This window comes from Tachypleus tridentatus, chromosome 10 (genome assembly GCF_004210375.1).
Source record: "Tachypleus tridentatus isolate NWPU-2018 chromosome 10, ASM421037v1, whole genome shotgun sequence".
NCBI lineage: Eukaryota > Metazoa > Arthropoda > Merostomata > Xiphosura > Limulidae > Tachypleus > Tachypleus tridentatus.
The window spans coordinates 56,798,634-56,821,811 of NC_134834.1; the positions used below are offsets into that span (position 1 = coordinate 56,798,634).

At 34.6% G+C, this 23,178-nt stretch overlaps 2 protein-coding genes and 1 long non-coding RNA gene across 7 annotated transcripts in view; 2 read left to right on the forward strand and 1 right to left on the reverse strand.

Moving 5' to 3' along the window:
• Window positions 1-877, forward strand: part of LOC143229349 (protein extra-macrochaetae-like) — a 1,592-nt gene extending 715 nt beyond the window's left edge. Inside the window, exon 2 of the mRNA XM_076461563.1 lies at window positions 81-877. Coding sequence (XP_076317678.1) covers window positions 81-155 — 75 coding nt within the window. The 3' untranslated portion in view covers window positions 156-877. The remainder of the gene's footprint in view (window positions 1-80) is intronic.
• The window catches only part of LOC143229352 (uncharacterized), a 21,938-nt gene extending 15,754 nt beyond the window's left edge, over window positions 1-6,184 (reverse strand). The window contains exons 1-2 of one of the 3 annotated variants that reach the window (XR_013015831.1): window positions 6,154-6,184; window positions 4,377-4,513 (exon numbers count right to left, since the gene is read on the reverse strand). This is a non-coding gene — a long non-coding RNA (uncharacterized LOC143229352). Of the gene's footprint in view, window positions 1-4,376; window positions 4,514-4,765; window positions 5,504-6,153 lie in introns of those variants that run through there. The other 2 variants (XR_013015829.1, XR_013015830.1) reach the window with 2 other exon arrangements.
• Window positions 4,490-13,623, forward strand: LOC143229350 (uncharacterized). 3 transcript variants are annotated; one of them, XR_013015825.1, is made up of 3 exons: window positions 4,490-4,627; window positions 12,278-12,332; window positions 12,848-13,623. XR_013015825.1 is itself a non-coding variant. In XM_076461566.1 (3 exons), the coding sequence occupies exons 1-3, from the start codon at window positions 5,663-5,665 to the stop codon at window positions 12,914-12,916; spliced, it is 171 nt and encodes a 56-aa protein (XP_076317681.1). In that variant the 5' UTR covers window positions 5,570-5,662; the 3' UTR covers window positions 12,917-13,623. The 3 variants fall into 3 exon arrangements, 2 of the variants coding, with proteins under 2 accessions (XP_076317681.1, XP_076317680.1); XM_076461566.1 differs by lacking the exon at window positions 4,490-4,627 and adding an exon at window positions 5,570-5,709; XM_076461565.1 differs by lacking the exon at window positions 4,490-4,627 and adding an exon at window positions 5,583-5,800.
• The last annotated feature ends 9,555 nt before the right edge of the window (window positions 13,624-23,178 follow it).

Consider the following 23,178-nt stretch of genomic DNA (forward strand, 5'->3'; position numbering starts at 1 on the left):
AATGCACACGGGTCTGTATAGTTTTAACGAAGGTTTTAAAATTGTTTATGCAATGGTTGTATCTTCTCTCCTTGTTTTAGGAAATGTCAATAGAAATATCTCCCAGTCGTCTACCAGAGCTTCAGTTCCTGCCACCAAGACCCATTTCGTGCTAAAACCAGAAACATCGTTTGCTGCTTCAGTTTTGTACTGGGAAAAAAGCAAGCAAACTCTTAATGTTTTCACCATAGAGCTTTCAAGATTTATGTGCTAGTCGAGAATATTGTATTGGAGAAGGGACGTGTTTCCCGGTTTAAGGCGAACGTGTGATTTCGATGAGAGAATTGCTTCGAGATTCGACAGTATTAGAAGTATTATTCTTCGTCCAGTTGGGCAGCACGCGGTTACGTGAAATGTAGTCGCTGTGGAAAGTGGCATTATACCGCCCATATGACATCATATCCTGTGCTTGAATTAATATTTTTCGGATTGCAACACAGATGTTGATTTTTTTAGATCCGTGCCTGTTGTTTTGTAATTTAAAATGATAAAACATAAATCAGGTTCTTGAATTGTAAAAGCCATGATTAAACAGTAATTGTTATAGCTTACGTTATAACAGCTAACAGTTACGTTATAACTTACCATGGGTAAGCTTTCTGACGTCTGAGTGGAATTTTGATATTAAAATATTGTATATTAGATCTAGTAGTTGTATTAAAATGTATATTATAAAATTATGTGGCTTTGGGTCACGTTCTGTTGTACTTTAATGGGGTTCTTGTACAGATATAGGATTTTGTTTATTTGGGGGATAAAGCACGTGTAAGACTTGTATATGTTATAGTATTTGTATATAATTAATAAAAAAGATGAGAATAAAAGTACATGAAAATTATGAGGCGTGTATTTGTCTGTATATTTTCTATAAGCATCTAGCTACAGATATCCATTTATTAATATGCTTCAAAAATAGATATAAATGTGTATTTACATTTATAATGAATCCAGTTTCATTAACTAATTACGATTAAATAAAAGGTAAATACTGTTAAGTACATATACTGGCTAGAGAAACAGGACGTGCCTTTATCCTTGAATAAGTGTTAAACTGTCGCATTAAATCGGCTGCAATATGAATCGTATCGATCGCACGACTGTCCATATTATAAATATTACTTAAAGTGTTAGAAAACTGAAATATGAAGAGCTTTAAATAGCTGCAGCAAATACATTTCAACAAAGGTCATATTTTTAATTCATGCCACGTTCGTATGGTAACATTCTCTTCAATTGGTAATAGACGGTATTAAAAGTTTTTCAAAAGAATGTTTTTGTGTTTTGAATTTCGCGCAAAGCTACACAAGGCTACCTACACTAGCCGTTCCATCACCACCCACCGCCAACCCTTGGGTTACCATTTTACCAACGAATAGTGGGATTGACCGTCACTTTATAACGTCCCCATGGTTGAAAGGGCGAGCATGTTTGGTGCGACGGGGATTCGAGCCCGCGACCCTCGGATAAGGAGTCGAACGCCTTAACCCACCTGGCCATTCTGGGCCGTTCAAAAAAAAGCATAAGAAGTTAATCATGCATTACTGTATGACTAACAAGAGTTAATGTAAGTCAGTTTACATGAAAACTATAACGCACATTAATTAGAAAGATATGAATCGTTTTGCACCCTTGCTGTCTACTGTATAGGTACCCGATACTGCAATATCTCGCTATGTTCGAGATTTACCTAAGTCTTTGTTTTAGAATGCGTTTTCTTTACAGAAAAACCACATTAGGCTATCTGCTAAGGCCACCCTGAGGAATCGAATCACATATTTTAGTGTTGTAAATCTGCAAACTTACTGCTTCACAGGTGTAAAAATAGAAATCATTAATAATTAGCATATAAATTAAAAAATGGTGTATGTCATTTAGTCACAAAACATTAAAACTGCTTTTTTTTCTTCGATACACAGAGATAATTAATACAAGAAACTTGAATATATTTGTAATTGTTCATGCGTATTCAGTAATACGCAACTAACGAAAAACTAGATGGGATATTTAAACAAACAAAAGCATGTTTGGGGTCTAATGGAAAAATCTGTGGAATCGACGTGCAAAGGACTTGATGTGAGGAATATGAAAAGTCATTTATATGTTTCTGCACTATTAATGCTGAAAAGACAACACTTTATTTGATCCACCATGAAAGTTTATGGAAACAGTTCCACAGCTCTTTACCAAGAGCCGTTTTTCATCTATGTCTTATTTTCAATCTGGACTTACTATTTCCTAAGCATGGTCATAATATAAATTCAGAAATAAAAAAGAATTTTGTAGATTTGATGGGTATGAACATTACCTTATTGAAATCCTATTTTGTGCTTGTTGTGACCCTAAAAGACCAAGTAACATAGCAGTGAAGAGAAAAGCAGTCTTATACTTACTTATACAACAAATACGCTAATTAAAATCCTGGTGCGAACAAAGGACCATTCTTTAGAATAATCCTAGGAGTTCCATGACAAAACTAATTTGGAAAGGGCCTCGTATTTTTCTCTGAGTCCAGAGTTAATGTTCCCTCCCACCAAAAATAAAATAAACTGAACATTTAAATATGGAATGATGCGGTATAATGGAAGTTGCAACATCTACCATTTTAGGAAAGATTTTTTTTATGTATTTATGAAAAAAGAAACAAAGCACTTATCGTCCACTAAGGGGATTACTGAAAGATAACCTTACCTTCTTACTCAATTTTTGAAATAAAATGGAACATGAGGGATATTTCAGTTTGTTTCTGTTAATGAGGCAGGAGGTAACTTTTATAGAGTATATTTCTTATTGTGGTATTATTGTTTTATTATTATTATTATTGACACCACATCAACTTCCACTGACATTCCACCCCATATGATTTGTCTGCAAGAACAGGTAGGTAAACAACAATCGGTGTTTGTGCAGAATACATTGTATTTGTACTTTAATTATATTATTTCACAATACAGAGGATGGAAAAATATCTTTGCTATTGATGCCTTTGAATGACTTAAACTTTATATGAGAACTACCTGACCCGTTAACTGGCAGAATGTTAAGAAAGTATTATATTAGAAAAGAATCACCTCAAAATTAAAAAAATAATAATAACAATAATTTTATAAATGTGTTGTAAGTTCAGGGAATGTATCATATTACTCTAGAAAGAAAAACTTATTTAAATATGGTAACAGAGTTCCTTTTTGTTCAGTATTTTCGTAGTAGTTTCACTTGTGTTTTCATCTAAGTCTGGGATTAATTTTTCAAAAAAATTTAAACTACCTGTGTATTTATTCAGAACGCTCGCGATATCCTAAAATATCAAATGTGACTGCTATTCAATCCAGGTCACAGGTACAAGTACGCACTAGTTTTTGAGCATTTAGTAGAACCCAGGTAGAAAATAATGGTGAGTCATACATATAAAACGGCCAGTTTTTGTCCTGTGTATTTAATGTACATTAGAATGCTTCAACTATTTTTTTTTGCTCCGCTTGTGTTAGAAAACATTTTGGTACCCGTTTAGCTGTAGACTTCACTTTTGATACAAATATTTATTTTACATTTTAGGAAAATAAAATTTAAGCTTTTGACCCTAAAATCGGGAGTCGATCACATAAAAATATAGATGTTTCAGTGGCAATTCCAGAACAAGAGAAAATCCACTAGACCAATTTCTGATATATAGTTTTGTCTAATGTTACGTATTACAATTTGAAATGGCCTGAAACTGAGTTAAATTATAATATACATTTAGAAGTTGATTAAATGTCGATATGTATCCAATTTATTATATTTGCCAACAAGATTTACATATACAATTTTCTCTCTTAATACAATGTTTTTTTGTTTTTCTTATAGCAAAGCTACATCGAGCTATCTGCTGTGGCCCCTGAGGGGAATCGAACGCCTGATTTTAGCGTTGTAAATCTGAAGACTTACCACTGTACGAGCGGGGGTCTTTTCTATATTTTTTTAATATACATACAATAACTCAATTTATAATAACAGCTATTAATAATAATGATTTACATACAAAAGTTTTACAAAGTTACAAACAATACTCAGTCTTCTAACTGGTATGGAACTAGATATCGAGGATTCACAATAAGCAAATTAATTTTGAGTAGATATAGGTACAAAAAATTTAGTATAGATGCAAAACTTTGAAGGAATCACGACAAACTTGTTATCTAAACATAAAAATCCACCAGGAAGTTGAAATATATATAGAAAGTTACCCGGATGAATAAAATCAAAATGTTGTTCTCTCGAAAATGAACAAGGAGGTTACAGTTTATAAATAATATTCTTTAGAAATTTGTAACCAGGATATCATCATCTCAAACACTTACCAGACAGATGTAAAAGATAATCAATGCTCCTAGCAGGTCACCCCGCTGGTACAATGGTAAGTCTACGGACTTACAACGCCAAAATCAGGAGTTCGATTCCCCTCGGTGGACTGAGTAGATACCCCAATGTGGCTTTGCTATAAAAAAAACACAAAACTTTATGCTTTCAGGAGAATGAGATAAAATGAAACGTCGCGATCTCGAAAGTCCACTTGCGATTTAAACAACGTCTGAGGAAATTCCTTGATAAGGTACTATAGCAGTATAATAAAACTGAACTGTGGTTCATTAGAATTATTTGTGTATGAGTGTATAAAGTTTAAACAAAAGTGAAATAGAATATTGTAATAATTGCTCTCTAAAACCAATCGTTAAACAATATTAATTACCTCTATATACTTTCCTAGGAAGAAGATTAATTTACGTTTGATTTGTTTGTTGTTAAGCAATAGTGTATTTGTGCTCTGCTCACCATATTTATTGAAATGTGATTTTTAACATTACAAACCCGCAGACATACCACTATTAATTTAGCCTGAGCAAAACTTGCTAAGTTTAATACTGCAGTTAACGACCTACTTTATAATTATTTTAGTGTCTCTTATTCCCAGATTTGAAATGAGACATCACATGTTTTATTTAAAGTACCTATTGAAAGGGTAACTTTCACTGAAAAGCAATAAAACAAAAATACCAACAAGATAACTGGTAATTTAAGAATGATTTTACTTGTTAGCAACAGGATAATTTCGATCCGTTCGAGTTAATAAAATTACAGGTTTGTAAAACTTAAAAGTCAATGAGATGGTTAAAAATAAAAATATAATTAATCACTTAAAGACAAATTACAGTTTTTAGTAAGAAGAGCCATATGACACTTGAATTGTTTAAATTTTGTTTTCGTCAATTGACTGCACATGAGAGCTTGAAACTTTGAGGTTGACAAGTATAATTGGAACACATGGACCATATAATGCCATCTGCTATTTTCCCTCCTACTGATATTACAAAACACAACCACCCGCGTTCGTTTAGACAACAAGCTGAACAAACTGAAGGGCAAGTTTCAGTTTTGGTTAACAGTGTTGTTGATAAAAGCTAATCACTGATTGCCAGCTGGACGTGATGTTGTCACAGTATATTATAAGGTCTGACTGCAGGAGATAACAGAAGGGGAGGAAGGATGGACGTCAGCATACAGTACTCATGAGACCGGGAAAACGCTGGATACTCCACGTGCAATCAAGCCTAGCTTCCGCATCTGCTTCTTCCTGGTCTTGTGACACATGGAGTCTCTCTCTCCCTTCCGCTACCCTCATGCGCAGATGGAAAGGTAACAGTTGCAAGGCAACCGGCATGTTCACGTATATTTCCTTTATAGATGTATATCCAAACGCCAGGAAAAGTTGCATATGGAAAACGCAGTAAGTCAATATACGAGCCTCCGACAGACATGATAAAAAAAATTTAAAAGTGTCATCATCAGATTAAGATAAGTTCGTGTGTCAACCTGTGACTATCTTAGTTCTCAATTGCTTCTTATCGTCACTTAATGTGATCAGAGATGCTATTTTCTCGTAGTAACAATGCAATTCTTCATCTTTGATTAGCTTCATACAAAAAAAGATCACAAAAGTATACATTTTGTAAAGATTAAAATCTGACACCAAAATCAAATTACTTTAATTATTTTACATTATGAATCTTATTAACCAACTGTTAAACTATCTAAAGCACTAATACTACCCATACACAATTAATCATTAATTATACACACCAGCGTTAAAAGTTCCTACACATCAACTGACGGTCTAGTTATGGATTACAAAACTTCCGAACGTTTTCCATAATTAATAAGAAAAAAATCACGAGTTCCAAACTTAGTTCATTATTGACCTTTTAAATGTGTCTAAATTGTTCACTTTCTAAATGCTAGGGGTTCAATAGTTTATCTCATTTAACAGGTTGAATAAATAAAGGCTGAAATCTGCTTCATGTTAGAAATCATTTACAAAAAAATTAAACTTGTAAAAAAAAATTTACCGACGTAGACTCATGGCTTTTAATGGTAACCCTGAAACTTAATAGTTACATCGTAATTAAGATGTAATCATTATCCATGAAAGACCCAACAAATAGGGGGAAGTTATGGTTTGTTTTGTTTTGAATTTTACGCAAAGCTACTCGAGGGCTATCTGCGCTAGCCGTCCCTAATTTAGCAGTGTAAGACTAGAGAGAAGGCAGCTAGTCATCACCACCCTCCGCCAACTCTTGAGCTACTCTCTTACCAACGAATAGTGGGATTGACCGTACATTATAACGCCCCAATGGCTGAAAGGGCGTGCATGTTTGGTGTGACGGGGATTCTAACTCGCGACCCTCAGATTACGAGTCGAGTGCCTTAACCACAAGGGAAGTTATGTTGAATTTACTTAGGTCTATAAATTCGCCATTAATAATCATCTATTAGAGTAAACTAAATTGTGTTGTGCCGTGTAATGTTACCATATGTTACAAATGCATCTTCAGGCAAAGTTTTAAAATATATTGTGTTGATTTATATTGTTTGCTTATTATTTTTATCATTACGTTTCAATAGTTTGGCTGACAAAGGTGGTCGCATAGTACTACCATAATACATGAGAAAGATTGTTTGTTTGTTTTGGAATTTCGCACAAAGCTACTCGAGGGCTATTTGTGCTAGCCGTCCCCAATTAAGCAGTGTAAGACTAGAGGGAAGGCAGCTAGTCATCACCACCCACCGCCAACTCTTGGGCTACTCTTTTACCAACGAATAATGGGATTGACTGTAACATTATACACCCCCACGGCTGGGAGGGCGAGCATATTTAGCGCGACGCGGGCGCGAACCCGCGACCCTCGGATTACGAGTCGCACGCCTTACGCGCTTGGCCATGCCAGGCCCATGAGGAAGATAATCACTCATATTTTGCTGCCAGATGGTTAGAGTGCTCGACTCGCGAGCTCAAATATGCGTCCCACGAAACATGCTCGCCCTTTCAGCCGTGAGGACATTATAATGTCGCTGCCAAACCTACTATTCCTTCATAAAGGAGTAGCCCAAGAGTTTGGAACTGCATGGTGATGACTATCTGTCATCACTGTAGTCTTTTACTGCTAAATTAGAGACAGCTAGCACAATTTTAAAACCAAGACATATTTTCTAATCCAATGACTGAGACATTGTTACTGATTAATAATTAGTCTTTGTAAAAAAATTAGTGAGCTACTCTTAAGATATCGTAATTAGTAAGATGAATGGAAATTGTAATTTTTGGAATATGTAGTTAGTTGTCTTTAAAAATTTTGTGAGACAGTCCAAAAAGAATCCAGTGAATGACCGCCATGAAACATTGTATAAAAGTAACATAACTCATATAATTTCACGAAATTCAACATATTGACTTGTTGTATGACATTATTCAAACAAAGCAAATTCGATTTACTGTTAGTGATTTATTTTGGTGGGTGTTAAATTTATCTTGCCCGACATGGCCAGGTGGATTAAGACGTTCGACTCCCCGTCACACTAAACATGCTTGCCCTTTCAGCCGTGGGGGCGTTATAATGTTACGATTAATCCCACTATTCGTTGGAAAAAAGAGTAACCCCAGAGTTGGCGGTGGGTGGTGATGATTAGCTGCCTTCCCTCTAGCCTTACACTGCTAAATCAGGGACGGCTAGTGCAGATATTCCTCGTGTAGCTTTGCGCTAAAATTCGAAAAACAAACAAACAAATTTATGTTTACAAAGGTTTTTGGTTACTTTTAAGAATTATCGTGAGAAGCATTATTCGGTTTATTAATGTTTATGTTTGCTCCTGTAAATCCCTCAAAGCTACACTTTTTTATGTGAAATTAGATAAATTGTTTTTAGCAACGTGTTTTTTTATTGTGATTCCAAAGTATAAATATATATATATATGTGTGTGGTATATTGTGCATAATATAAGAATTGTTTTCGGAGTACAAATATTTATGCAGTATCTTCAAAGCGAGGCCTGGCATGGCCAGATGGTTAAGGCACTTGATTCGTAATCTGAGGGATGACGGTTCGAATCTCTATTACACCAAACAAGTTTGCCCTTTCAGCCGTGAGGGCGTAATTATGTTACAGTCAATTTCACTATTTATTGGTAGCCGAAGAGCTGGCGGTGGGTGGTGATGACAAGCTGCCTTCCACTTACATTGCTAAATTAGGGGTGGCCAGCACAGATAGCCTTCGCGTAGCTTTGCGCGAAGTTTAAACTAAACTAATCTTCCAAAATGAAAAAAAGACAAAAAAAAAGCAAAAGGGTAAAAAAGAATAAAAGATTCACTGATGTAATTACATACAAAATGGCTGTTAATTTGTTTTCAAATGCTACAGGAAACTGCTATATAACACATTCTAATTAAAAATAGTGTATATAAACTTATCACTGCATCATATGTGCTTGTATTATTTGATAAACTACAAGTTTTTCGTTATGGCAGAAAAGAGACAATAATACAAAGTTAAATGACTCTGCTTGGCTCCACAGAAATCCACTTTAAAAATATGTCTAATTGGTGAAGTTGACTGCTATTTCTATAGTGCTTCGGGTATGTGTGCATTGGAGCCCATGGGACTCCCAAACGCGACGCATAGTGACGCATCTTGTAATATTATTTGTATTCTTTATTAATAATGAAGGAGGCTTATAATATTTATCAGTGTTTCAGTTTTTGTTCATGTTGCGTTCACCAATTTCTGCTAGCTTTTGTTCTTTGTTTGTTCAGAATTAAGCACAAAGCCACACAAGGGGTTTCAGTGTGTAAATCCGCAGAAATACCACTGTGCCACTAGGGGGTATTCTGCTAGTGAAAATAAATAAATGTTCCAATTCGTTTTTATTTCATTTCATTTCCTTCTTTTGAACAATACCGGCTGTTCTCGAACACTTATATTTTAGGAGAGCATTTATCATTGTGCTAAAGACATTAAAACATAATACAAATGAACAAGCGCAAATAACTTATTGTGTGGCGTTGTGCTATAACAAACAAACCATAAACCGTTGTTGAATTTTTAGTGTGAATCTGACGTTACAATATACATAAAACTTTTATGTGAGTTGCGCATCTGCAACTGTTTATGTATGTAGATAAGTGGGCTACTCTATTGATAATACTCATACGATTAGTATGAAGTATTGATAACAAAATTTGGATTCAGTGGATAAGTTGTGAAGTCCATAAGTTAGATAGTTTCAAAGAATTTGTATGCAGAGTTTGAAATGAATTAGTTTTAACCACAAAAGTAACTGGAATGCCACGGACATTGTTTGGTTTGAAATGAAGTTTTTATTCTTCCCTTATAATAGACAAGTCTTTATGTTAAGATAACTAACTTTCAGTAGAAACAGTTCTAGAACATCAAGATAATACAAAGACAGCAAATGTGACAGCAGTCTCACGAAATTCACAACATGACTGAAAATACTAGCTTCACTTGGAACTGCGTATACAATTGGGGACTACATCATGGCTCCCAGCATGTTGTTTCCCTTACATTTCTTATTCAGTTCTATAAAAGATGGCCGAATGTTGCTACATCGTCACTTCTTCGAATGATTGTCAGACCCATCTTAGTGACAACTGATACTAATTACCAGTGTAAAAGTTGAATACGTTCTTCGATTAGATTGCAACAGATATGAAAGTTTATAAAGATTAAATAAGGAAAGATCGAGATTGGATTGAACATATAAACATCAATTTATCTTTTTGCTGATGCGTGACCAGAAGTTTAAAAACCTCGAATTTCTTGCGGCAGTTAAGTTGGAGTGTAGAGATTTGCAAACGTAAGTGATAGTCAAATTAACCTTTCCCAGAGTGTTGTTTTACGGCATTTTCAGACATGAGGTGCTCTTATTACGCAATCCTAAAAGCATGCAAGACATGAAGTTTCAGCGTTTGAGAAAAAGCGATATTTGTAGTTTTGAACCTTAGTAGAAAAGCGTGATTCCAGTGAAGTTTGTTATTCATCTTGTCATCGGAAGTAGGTCCATTGTAACCAATTAAAGTTGAACTACTTCCCTTCTTGTAACTATATAAAGAAAATTATTACCATGGTTTTAAATAAAGAAAAAAACCATATAAGAGCAGGGTTCACAAGTTTATTCCAAAGCACACAGTTAAACTGAAGATCAGTTTTGAAATATATAAGGGTGGTTGCTGTTATGTAACAAAGGGAGGCATGTCATCACATTGCACAAAGCAGATGTCTACCGAAGGGCTTGCAAATGTTCAGAAAATATATTACGAGCTTGTAAATGATACGGCATCTCCAAAACACTACATAACATATCCAAACATTTTTAAAGATGCTTATAGTTTATGCAGATCAGCTACTGTTTAGCATGCTAGACTGTGAGTCCGAGGTTCGAGTCGCATTAAAGCAAGATTACACTCTGCACTTTGGGACTGTGGGTTGTTGTAAAAGTTGTAGTGAAATTACATTATTTTATTAAGGTCGCTAAAGACGTGGCACTGTATTCTCTTGACTATCTACCTTTCTTCTAGTTTATCAGATCAAAACTAAGATAAACTATTGACGGCAGCCATTATGTTGGTTATTGCAAGTATCGAAAATAAATAAAGCTGTAATGGTAAGTTGAACATCAACAGTTTCGTGAAAAACATCAAAATAAACTTTTCATTCTACTGGACAAACATGCTGACATTACTGTATCACGAAAAATATACCATCTTTGTATGAACTGGGTGCCAATAAAACAGGCTGTACCAAGAAAAGCATCTAGCTATTTAACTCAATACGACAGTTCCTTCACAAGATGCTAGTACCAATATGCTACGCTACTTGCAAGCATCTTCCATGAAATTCTGTGCCTTTGGGTTGTTCAAAATCGATCACGCATGGTTGACCACCACTGTAAAGCATATAAAGGGGAATAGGAGAGTATTGGTCTCAGAGTACTCTGAAAAAGTTCCTCGAGTTAGAAATAAAGCTGCAGAGCAATGGTTCACAACGAAGGTCATGACACAGAACGCTGCTGATGATTGAAAGAAAAGTTGTAAAGCTCAAATAATCATCCATACATAGAAACTATCGATCGTAAACACCCCTATGTATATTGTGTTTCCGAACATACTACATGGACAAAATTTTTAGAAACTGTGTGCGTAAAGATATACTAATCTTCTATCTCACAGAGGGGCTTGTTTTGTGATCTTGGTGTATCACAAGTACTTAAAATCATGGAAATCGTTTAGTAATAAGTAAAAGAAAACAAACCCGGATAACCATTATATACAGGCGTATGTATCTATTGTGTGCGTGTATATACCTATATATATATAATATAATAATTAAGGGACACTGATGTCTATCAGAAAAGTAAAAAGCACCATAAAATGAATGTCCGGAACTGTTAAGTGAAGAATAAATTGAACACGGACAACAGAAAAAGATACACTAATATAGGTGTAGTTTGAAACATAAAATTCAATACTAATAAAGAAGGTGTTTTACTATCAAAAGTGCTCGGAATTATTACTTTGTGTTTTGTCAGTTGTCTGGCTGTTGGGGTAAAAACTAGAATCAGGAGATCAGTCGAATATTCAAGAGTCAAAACTCTGGACAAACCATGGAAAAACGAAGAAAGTCAGGTATCCCACAAGTCCCAAGCTAAACACACAATATCAAGCTAAGCCTGTTGTACAAGTTTTTCTATTTACTTTTTAAATAAGCTATCTTCCAAGAAGTTTATATAGAAACATGTATGTACTTTGCTAGCTTGATATTTAAGAACAAAGGTCATAGTACGTACTACGTTGATCATATCTGAGTGAAACAAATAAACAAAAAAGATATTAAGCACATTAATATATTTTCAGACATCCTGCCAACGAGGATTATGTGACTGCATGCAGAATTTGCAAGGAAATTCAGGTAAAATATTATGTGAATATCCAAATAAACATATATTATATACTAGTTAAAGAAGGGTGAAATTCACAACTACTTTCGCCGTTACGTTTGTTTCAGTTTTAAATGCACGTTACATAAACCTTGTTTTTGTTTTTAACTTGTTTTAAAATTAGGCTATACAATACCATTATTTATTAAATTAATCGAGATTGGTGGTTATTAAGTCCTTACGAAGAAAATATTCTAAGAGCTGTACGCCTTGAAGGGATAGACAATAAAATCATAGAAGCATTTCAAAATTAGTTACCTTTGTAAATTAAGAAATGAAGGGAAATCGTTGCTGAGTAATGTCATTTTGGAATTGTCTGAATAAAGTAAATACTAATTGAACGTAGTACTGTAGTCATTCTTAATATTGAAGCTTCTATTTTATGATATTATTTTTAAAATTTCAAAATGTATATATATATATTTCTAACATTAATTCCCTGTAGAAGCCCAATCATGCGTAACCACTAGTATTTTATAAATTTCAGATGTGGCTGGTATCAGTTGTTCTAGCCTCCCAGTGGAACAGCGGCATGTCTCCGTGCTCACACCGTTAGGAACAGGGTTTTGACACCGGTTGTGGGCAGAGCTTTGTACTTATAACAAACAACAGTTGTTCTAGGTTACTTCTGTGTTCTTATTGGTCTGTTGAGCCATATCAACCTCAAGGTGTACCTCACGAGAGAGCTTCCTCGGCTCTAACAATAGCTAACAACCTAAAACTACTTAAGACTGGCACAGTAATGGAGTGATATACGGTTTTCGCAAATAATATTTATTATTATTGTGTCCTCGTACGATTAAATTCTGTTCAGCAGATTTTAAAAAGTGAAATGAGATGAAAATTAAAGTACAATTTAGTTTGGTTGTGAATGGCAGTGTATGAATACTGTGATGAATGTTTTGTTCAAGTGATCTCGTACGTTTACCATCATTTACATTTATCCTTAATGCTCACCTCTTGACCAAATCCTGTTGAAGATCCTTTAGTATATAGATATAGTTTACATGTATGTTCTTATTCCTTTATTAAACAAAAGGAAAGTTAACTGTTTCTTTTGATGTGGTACTGCTCTACTGAAAATTTACAACAATGTAATGAGCAAATATATGAAAATATTTTAGTTATTCTTCTGATGACTAACTGATAACAGTTACTATTTAACGCTAGAAACCCGCTTCTGATATCCGTAGTGGGCACAGCACAAATAACGTATTGTGTATCTTTGAGCTTAACAATCAATAAACAAAGAAATAACAAAAAGTCTGTAAAAGTGTGTTTTGAATGCTTTTGTAATAAGTTAGACTGAAGGGACTAGTTCTCGATTACATATCCGTCACACAGAACAGAATGTAGTGAAGTAAGTCAGAATATTTAATTTCTGTAATTATATTCATAGTGTTGTTCACAGGCGCTACTCAAACATGAAAATTTCATTTTCTAAACGAACATGTATTATTTGCTTTAAGATGTGTTAAATTTTCATCAAGAAAATGAGTAAAATGGATAATACAAATTCCATAAAGACTACAACTGTTCAGTACCATAGAACTAAGCGTGTTATTTCACGCAGCTAGCAAGTGCAGTTGAGACATTACACAAGATTCTAGTAACTTCATAGCGTAGTATTTATTTACGTAGCGTTCAATATAACAATAATTTAGATATAGATTTCGCTTTTATGCAGTGTCTGAAAGAAAATTTAAAATGAGTTTCTTTATCCGAATGTACAAATGTGAGTAACCTAGTCGTTAGCATGATTAAAGATTCGAACCATGATAAGCTGTGATGGAGTGGGAAAGGAATTTAAAACGTGGTATTCATTCTAGCTATTCGCATAAGAGTAGCCTTTAAAGGTGAATTTTTAACAAATTTAATAATTGCCTTAGAAACTGTACTTTGGTTAGGTGTAATTCCTGTGTGGTTGCCATATTTTTAAACACTTTAGTTTTTGAGTAAAAATGAAACAAAATATGCGGGTCCTCGAACTCAAGCTCCTCTCGGTCGTTTGGCTGTTTCCGTGACGTTTTACAACTATGACATAATAGTTGCCAAACACACTCCGTTGTGCGTCGACCAATTTGTTCCTTTCAGTGCTGGTGTTTTATGTAAATCTATCTACACCTTGCACAAACATACGGAATATGTCATATAAATTATACATTTATGGTAAATATTAAATTAACTACTTACACTGCTACATCTAGCTTGATTTTATAGACAGAATTATGACGTATAATTGAAATTCATTTTGTTACGAGTCATAAATACCCGGTACAATGATTGTGGAAGGGCGGAGTATTAGTTACCATAGTCGGCAAAATATAAACAAATAAAACCAAGTCTGTGATACCAATAATTTATAAACACCAGACAGGTTTCGAGATGCTCAAAATTGCACGTGAAATAATACCAACCATATTTGTTGTCATGACTTAGGCTTACCATTCTTCCACTGGAGGTATGACCGATTGCAACCGGCCTGGGCGCTATCAGTATCACTCAGTTCCGCTACTCTCGCTCGTGGAACTGTCCTCATCACTAGAACTTGTCAGATCCGTGTCAAAAGTAACTGTTCTAGGTTCGTTCAGAGTAAGTTCGAATTGATATGGTGCTACTCGACATTGTTCAGAACACAAATCAAAACAGACTCCGTCTCTGTTTTTCCGTATGCACTGGCCATGTTTATTTACATTCAACGCGCTGGCGTTGGCGGTTTGTTTGGCAACTATTACGTCACAGTACTTTTCCTAGCGGCAAACGTAAAAACTAAAACGTTCGGATTGCCGCTCGGAAAGGGCTCTTTCTGCACCAAGTTCTATGTTTCATTTATTAGCACATATTTTTTTTTATAAAAAATGTGAACCTGCATAATTAATCAGTATGAGTAGTTCTTTTGACTGCAAAGTTTTTTTTTCTGTAAAATTCACCTTTAAATAGCGAGTGCTGTTGATGACCGGTTAACCGCCATATAGTCAGCAGTTCTAAATAAAGGATGGCTATTTGTTAGCTTTTGGATCTCTAAACATGCAATTTAGCCCTTATGGTGTCTTTTGGCTTGAAAACGCCAAACATTGAATGGGTGAAACATGATTTATAACACCTTAATGTTTCGTATAACAAAACATTTAGTTTGCTTTGTTCTGGAGAAAATATACGTTGTTACATTTGCTTACATACATATTTTACAAATTTATATAATTCATGTTTGATATTTCAAACATTATATGTGTCATTTACAGTTGCTCTCTGTTTTTTATTCCAAACATCCGGTATATATAGCTTGCAGTTTTTTCAGTTGTGTACAATAATGTAATGTGTGGTGCAATAACTAGTTTTACTATGAAACACTTGTCTTGGCTCACACCAACAACAAAATTTGTTTCGAAGCATAAGTGATTCATGTTCAGTTTGCAGCTGGTATTAACTGCAAAGAAATGCTATGATGCATGTATGAGTTATTCAAGAAGTATTAAGGGGCGCAAAGACGTGTTCATTTGCAGGTGCGTTCCGTGTGAATGTGTGTAAAGCACAACTTTCTGACGTCTAATGGATGGTTTAAAAATCGTTCACCTTTGTACCTGTGCATAGTTACGCGCACGTAAGTCTTATATCTCCACCCAGCTGCCACTTGGTGTTAAAAAGAGGGAGAAATACTGAATAGCGGGAACGAATTCGTTTCACAACAGCTGTATCGAGCTGCCTTCACGGGTAAAAAATAGAAAAAAAATAGTAAAGGAAAAGCAGTGGTAGTCTTCATATCCCATATTAACCCTAAAGTCTTGGAAACAATGAATAAACACGTAGATATCACAATAAATAAAATATTATATTATTGTACTACTAGCTCTGATAAAGTTACAATGGCATAACGTTTGCTAAAATAGTTTTTATTATACGGAGAGAAAAAGTCGTTTTCATCTAAATTTATTATCAAAATGTCTTAATCCCTCCAGTATGCACTAAAGTTTCCGAAAAACATCAAACCATTATAACTAACTATTAGATAAAAATTACACTCTTCTATTTTGGCATTCACTACTACAACGATCTTAACTAAAAGAAAGCAACGAATCTAATTTTTAAACTGATCATACGTGTGTTTTTCTTATAGCAAAGCCATATCAGGCTATCTGCCTGGTCCACCGAAGGGAATTGAACCCCCGATTTGAGCGTAGACTTACCGCTGTGCTTGCGGGGAACCTGATCACACGTTTTACTGCTTTCCGTTTTTTTCTATTTTAACCTCGTAATTTAAATGCATAAAGTTCAAAATTGACAGCAACTATGCCTGAACTGTAGAATCTGACATATTTCTCATTAGCTCACATATCATATTGAAATACTAGATAACGTCATATATGCCTGAAAAAACGAAATACAAACAGCTGAGTTTGCCAGCTCATTCTTAAGTACTTGAAGATTTATTTTGTTTATGCAACTGGATTCCAAATGGGTTTTATTTACGTTTTGCCTGACGATTTTAATCGCCCACGTCGTTATTTATAGAGAAAAAGTATTAAAATGAACTTCTCATATCCTGTTTAGTTCTTGATGAATTTATTATAAGACCATTTCGTTCGTCCACACACACACACACACAAAAAGAGTTATGGATGGGGTGGGAGAATGGAGGAGATTATTTGACTTCAAAATGGCCCGGCGTGGCCAAGCGTGTTAAGACGTACGACTCGTAATCTGAGGGTCGCGAGTTCACATCCCCGTCGCGCTAAACATGCTCGCCCTTTCAACCGTAGGGGTGTCATAATGTGACGTTCAATCCCACTATTCGTTGGTAAAAAGAGTAGCCCAAGAGTTGGCGGTCGGTGGTGATGACTAGCTGCCTTCCCTCTAGTCTTACACTACTAAATTAGGAACGGCTAGCACAGATAGCCTTGGAGTAGCTTTGTGCGAAATTCAAAAAATAAACAAACAAACAAAAAAACAGACTTAAAAAAACAAATTTAGTTTTTGTTGTTAAGAGCGAAACTACATAATGGGCTATCTTTTCTTCCCATTGCGGGTATCGAAAGTCTGTTTTTAGTGTTATAAGCTCTTAGACTTACTGCTGAACTACTGATCGAGAGAACGTGTGATATCTTTGGTATAGGATATATTAAAAAAAGTGCTTAATGAATTTTAACTATTAATTGTCATACAGTTTCAGTCTTTCTGAGAATCCCCGTCGCACCAAACATGCTCGCCCTTTCAGCTGTGGGGCGTTATAATGTTCGGTCGATCCCACTATTCTTTGGTAAAAGAGTAGCCCAAGAGTTGGCGGTGGGTAGTGATGACTAGCTACCTTTCCTCTAGTCTTACACCGCTAAATTAGGGACTGCTAGCGCAGATAGCCCTCGTGTGGCTTTGCGCGAAATTCCAAAACAAACAAATCTCCTAAGAAGAGTTGCCATAATCCAGTTTTAGCCCAAGTCAATCCTCTCAATATCAATAGGTTCTTCTATGATATGATCTGTAGCTTTTATGTAGATAGTAATTACCCTGCACCACATGGGTTAAATAGCCAAGGAAAAGGCTCAAAGTTTCTGGCATAGCCCTTTTAATTTACAACCAGTGACTAAAATGAGGGGAACCAGTCATACTAAGTAACCTTAAACAAATGTCAGGATTGATTACCACTTTTATAACACACATATCTTAATATGAAAGTTTTTACTACTGCTGTACTACTCATAAATAAGAATTATCCCTTGTAAATAACTTTTTTTTCTGTTTACTTTGTACGATAATAAATCACTATATTTGATCAGTTCTTGAGAAGGATTTATTACAACCTAATCTATTTCGTGTTTGGTTGTTTGTTTAAGAGAAAAGCCATATTTGTCTATTTGCTATATCTACTGCGGGAAAAATCTTTAAACTTACCGCTGTCACCTTGAAGTCATTAATTTCTCAAAAAGTTATCACTCGTATTTGCATGATGAGTGATATATTAAATATCAAAATGATATAATCAAAATACATGTATATACATCTACAATAAGCGTCATTTTAAGAGAGTAAAGCAACATAATTCACGTGATTATTTAAACAAGTCTTACCAATATTGTCCCCAAAGTGGTGATCAGAGATAAGTTTATGGATTTACAAAACTAACATCCAGTGATTCATATGCACATTTTGTTACATAAATTTTATGTAAATATTAAGAAATACACGTACGTAATAATATTATTCATGTATGCAGTTTTTAAACTGTTAATTTGTATTAGTTTCAATAATCACAAGGTACACGTATTTATAACAAATGTTTTCAAAATCCTAGTTGATTATTGTTTTAACTATATTGAGCGTATTTAACACGGTAATGAACTAAGAAAACATCTAAGAACAATATACAAATTTGCATTTCATTAACATTAAATGAGACTGCCAAAAATAAAAATGAAAGGGGTAAAGACAGATATTTTTAACGATATTTATTTATCTTAGTAAATATCTGGTCAAAACATGGAGGAAGATATTTAAAACATTAAATTTAAAGACATTTTATTCAGATACCACCGTACAAAATGTTAGTCTTGTCATAATATTTTCTGACACAAATAGACATTGATACAATTATCAGACTATTTACTGCTAGTAAAGGTCTTATGAGTTTCCATCTTGGTTGTGAGTAGTTGAAATTCCGGCTGATATGTTGTCACGGCTGTACGAATTAGCTCAGAATTCAATTGTAGAATGGAATTTATGGATCATCAAACCCAGGTCCTCCTGTAGTTCTATTAGTTCCATTTCCACAGCAGATGTTTCTGTAACCCAAGGTTCGAGAATTGGATAACCATCTTTGATCACATCAACCATAAATGGATTTACAAGAAAGACAAAGCAGGGCTTCAGCTTCTGCAACTCCTGAAACCTGTCTAGGAAATTATTAAGCAGTCTTTCGAATTTATCTTTGTATTCTTCCAGTTTGGGGTCTTTTATTTTAATATCAGGGAACGTATTTACTCTCCTTTTGAGATTGGGAAAGTAACTGAAGTTTCTTGAGAATATGTCTTTTTTGAAAAATCTTATTTTCTTCTTAAAGTAGGATCAGAAACAATCTTATCCCTCCACTGTAGTGCCAACTTGAAAGTTTGTAGATGATTCATTATATCTGTAAGGAACTTTAGACTTGCATCCATTCATCATTTCCCAGTTGAGGATATAATCTTTTCTTTTCTTCAAGAAAAGTAACAATAGGCTCCAACAGATCCACAAACCTATTTAAGACATTGCTAGTTAACAGCCACCTCACAATGCAGTAGAAAGAGACATCACTGGGTTCATCTTCAAGCTCCAGTTTTTCGATAACATTTTTTGAACTATTGGTGGGTCTTCCCATTTAAGCGTATGAAATTGATAATTTTAAGAATAAATTTCATAACATCTTCATTCTTGAAGTATCCATGATGAACAATGTTATGAACAGGGAGAAACTCGAGAAATCTGGGATTACTTTTCATATGTGCAATTAATCTTGCATTTTTCCCTACCCTTGCAGGTGATCCATCTGTTGCAACACTGACGAGTTTATCTAGTGGAATATCAGCATGTGTTAAGGCTCTGTCAAGCGCATTTTAAATGTCAACACCATGACTTGTTTATTCTGGTGCCACTAAGTTCAACTTCTCTTCTTTCACAATTTCATCAGAGGAAACATAACAAAGAAATATCTCCAGTTGTAGGTTGTCTTGTATGTCTGTAGATTCATCAAGGTCTAAGCTGAATGCAAGGGAATTATTTAAATCATTTTGCCTGCAACATCAGCATTGATCTTGGAGATACGTATCTCTTTAGTGTGGCATGAAGCTGGTGTTTGTACTATAAGTCGCTAATGTTTTGTGTTATTTGGATCTAACACTGCAACAACTTCAGCTATATTCTTCTTAACAAATTCACCATTAGAATATGGGCGTTTAACACGAGCAGTCTTGTATGATATAATAAAACTACTTCAGTCGTTGTATCAACTTCCTTACTGAATGTTGTCAACGGTGTCTGCTCGCTATTTAGTGAGGATTTTAACACAGTTAACTTGTTTCTCCGTAATTCTGATTTATGTGGATAATCAGACAAAATGTTTTTGTGATTTGTCTCATAGTGGCGTTTCAAGCTATTGGTTTTGTAAAAGCTGACAAACACATTGCAGATAAAACACAAAGGTTTACCTCCTTTAACGGTGAATGCAAAATCTTCCTCCCACTCTGACTTAAAATTTCTGTTTTCATCTTCATGCTTTCGCTTCCTTCTTACAATTTGATGATGCCATCTTTCTTCACAAAATTTTCACAGACCCTTCTAAAAAATTAAAGTGAAAAAAACAATAAGCTCCAACACGCGCAACGCAACCAAACTATACAGCGCCTAGTATCACACCATCACTCCACTAATTTTATTGCTCGCAACACAGCCACACACGCCAAAATCATGCAATCGAGCCCACGACTTTCAGATTGCGGGTTGAGCACCCTACCCACTTGGCCTGCTTATGTCTAGCGGCAGCAGCTTTTGGTATATAAATGCATAAAGGTTGTTTGTATGATTGTACTTTCATTTAACAGACAGTTTGTTCCTAGACATACATTTAATTTATGAAAAAAGTATCAACCTCTCCTACCTATTACCAATTTCTTAACACTGTATCTCATCTTTGATAATCTTAAAATGATACTGTACTTGTGGCATAGCTATTAGTTTTATCTATTTCGTCCATAATTTTGAAGCACTTACAATGTTGATTAGCTGTCATTTTTATAACGCACCCACAGTTTAAAATGAGGGGACATTTTGTGGTATCATTCAAATTCAAATGCAGCCTCTTTGTACCGAAATTCAAAGCTTTATCACAGGACCAACTCGTTCCTGAAATAAAGTGTAATGTATACACAATAATGACATGATTATTATCGTTATGTTTTAACAGGCTTACCGTTGTACGTTTATTTAAGTACTTACGTTTCTTTCGTTATAGTTTTCTTTTTTGCATGTGACGTATGTTGTTGACTGTGTATTGCGCGAGTACCGCCTGTTCTCTACATTTGTAGAAGGTTTTTGAGACTAAAAATTAACTGCAGTTTTACAAAAACGCTAGCATGTTCGAACTTTGGTGAATGTTCTAAAGTCTTGCGTGATTTGCATAAAAGTCGAGAGACAATAACAGAAGATTAATATTGTTGGTCAGTTACAATCAATGTGCTATAAGCCTTAGAAACTATAAATGTGACTAATCCTTATTAATCAGAAAACTACAGAACGTTCAACAAAAATGTTTAACTTGGGTGAATTGCTTCGATGTTAAGATTTCTACGAGGACATTAAATATCATCATCGGTAAAAGTCAGCGGTGAGAGGCCAGTCAAGCTAACTAACTTGAGCGAAGTGTGACAATATAAACTCAGAATTAATTTACTTGTTGTAGACCTGGATCGTCGATAACATATTCAGTTTTAGAACGGATGTAAGACCACTGTTTGTAATAACTATTAGTAATAACCATTATTACAAATTGCATTGTTTTTATTTGTATATTAAAATATATTTGTTTTAAAAAAGAAAACTGTGTGTGCCAATCTTGTTGGCAAATACCACATGTTTGATGTATATTAACATTTAAAATTCGTTCTAAATTGAAATTCAAAGTTCCGGCTATATGAAAAAGTAATACTTTAACAATAAATGGAGACTCGTACGAAATAACTTATAATACGTAACAATGTAACATACAATCTTGCTTAGCATAAAGGTAGAAAGGAGGCAATCAATGTGTTTGTTCAAAAATATCCTTAAAAAGTCATCACAGTTATTATATATCATATATGCAATTTCATATCTCTATAAATGTTCTTAAAAAGTCACCATAGTTATTATATATTATATATACATACTTATATCTCTTTAGATGTCCTTGAAAAGTCACCACAGTTATTATATATCATATATGCATATTTATATTTCTGTAAATAAATTTTAGAAGGTCATTATTGATTATTAAAATAGGTCTGCTTTTAAACATAAACAAAGGAAAACGTTCTAATTTTGTTTGACAAATGCCCTCAAAGTGCGGAGTACGTTTTTGGAACAACGGATTGGAAGCCACCAATCCTCGGATTCAGAGTCCAGGCATAATAACTACTGAGTCATGTACTACAACCTGATCCATCCTTTTGAGTTTGTTTTGTTTTAATTATTTGGTAAAACGCATGTTTAAAAATGTTAATATAACGTTAAAGACTTAATTTATTTCTTGAATGCTGTTTGCTATGGCCATTTGGTTAAGGCTTTCGACTCGTAATCCGAGAGTCACGGGTCCGATTCCCGTCACACCAAACATGTTTACCCTTTCAGCAGTGGGGGCGTTATAATGTTTCGATCAATCTCATTGTTCTTTGGTGAAAGAGTAGCCCAAGAGTTAGAGGTGAGTGATGATGACTGGCTGCCTTCCATCTAAGCTTACACTGAGGAGACAGCTAGCGCAGATAGCCCTCATGTAGCTTTGCGCGAAATTCAAAAACAAACAAACCGTTTGCTACATACTACGTTAATTTTGAAACTAGTAGTAGATGTAAACTCACAAATAACGTTTTGTTGGAAATTTTGAGACTAATAAATCCATAAAAAATGCTGATTGACACTCTGTTTAGCTTGTAACTGAAACTGAACTGAATGAATCACTAATTAATTACCCATACACTAACTGCTTTACTGAGTTTCGTATTTATATTTTATTATTATTTCTACCTACCTCACGAAATTTCTAAATTCTTAACTTGCATGACATTTATATATATTGAGTCAGGTGCTATGTAGCAAATAAAC

Coding starts and splice junctions, on each gene's coding strand:
- LOC143229350 (XM_076461565.1), top strand. CDS start 5,583: ATGAGACCGGGAAAACGCTGGATACTCCACGTGCAATCAAGCCTAGCT. Junction 5,801..12,277: donor AGTTGCATATGGAAAACGCA/GTAAGTCAATAT, acceptor ATATATTTTCAG/ACATCCTGCCAACGAGGATT. Junction 12,333..12,847: donor GAATTTGCAAGGAAATTCAG/GTAAAATATTAT, acceptor TATAAATTTCAG/ATGTGGCTGGTATCAGTTGT.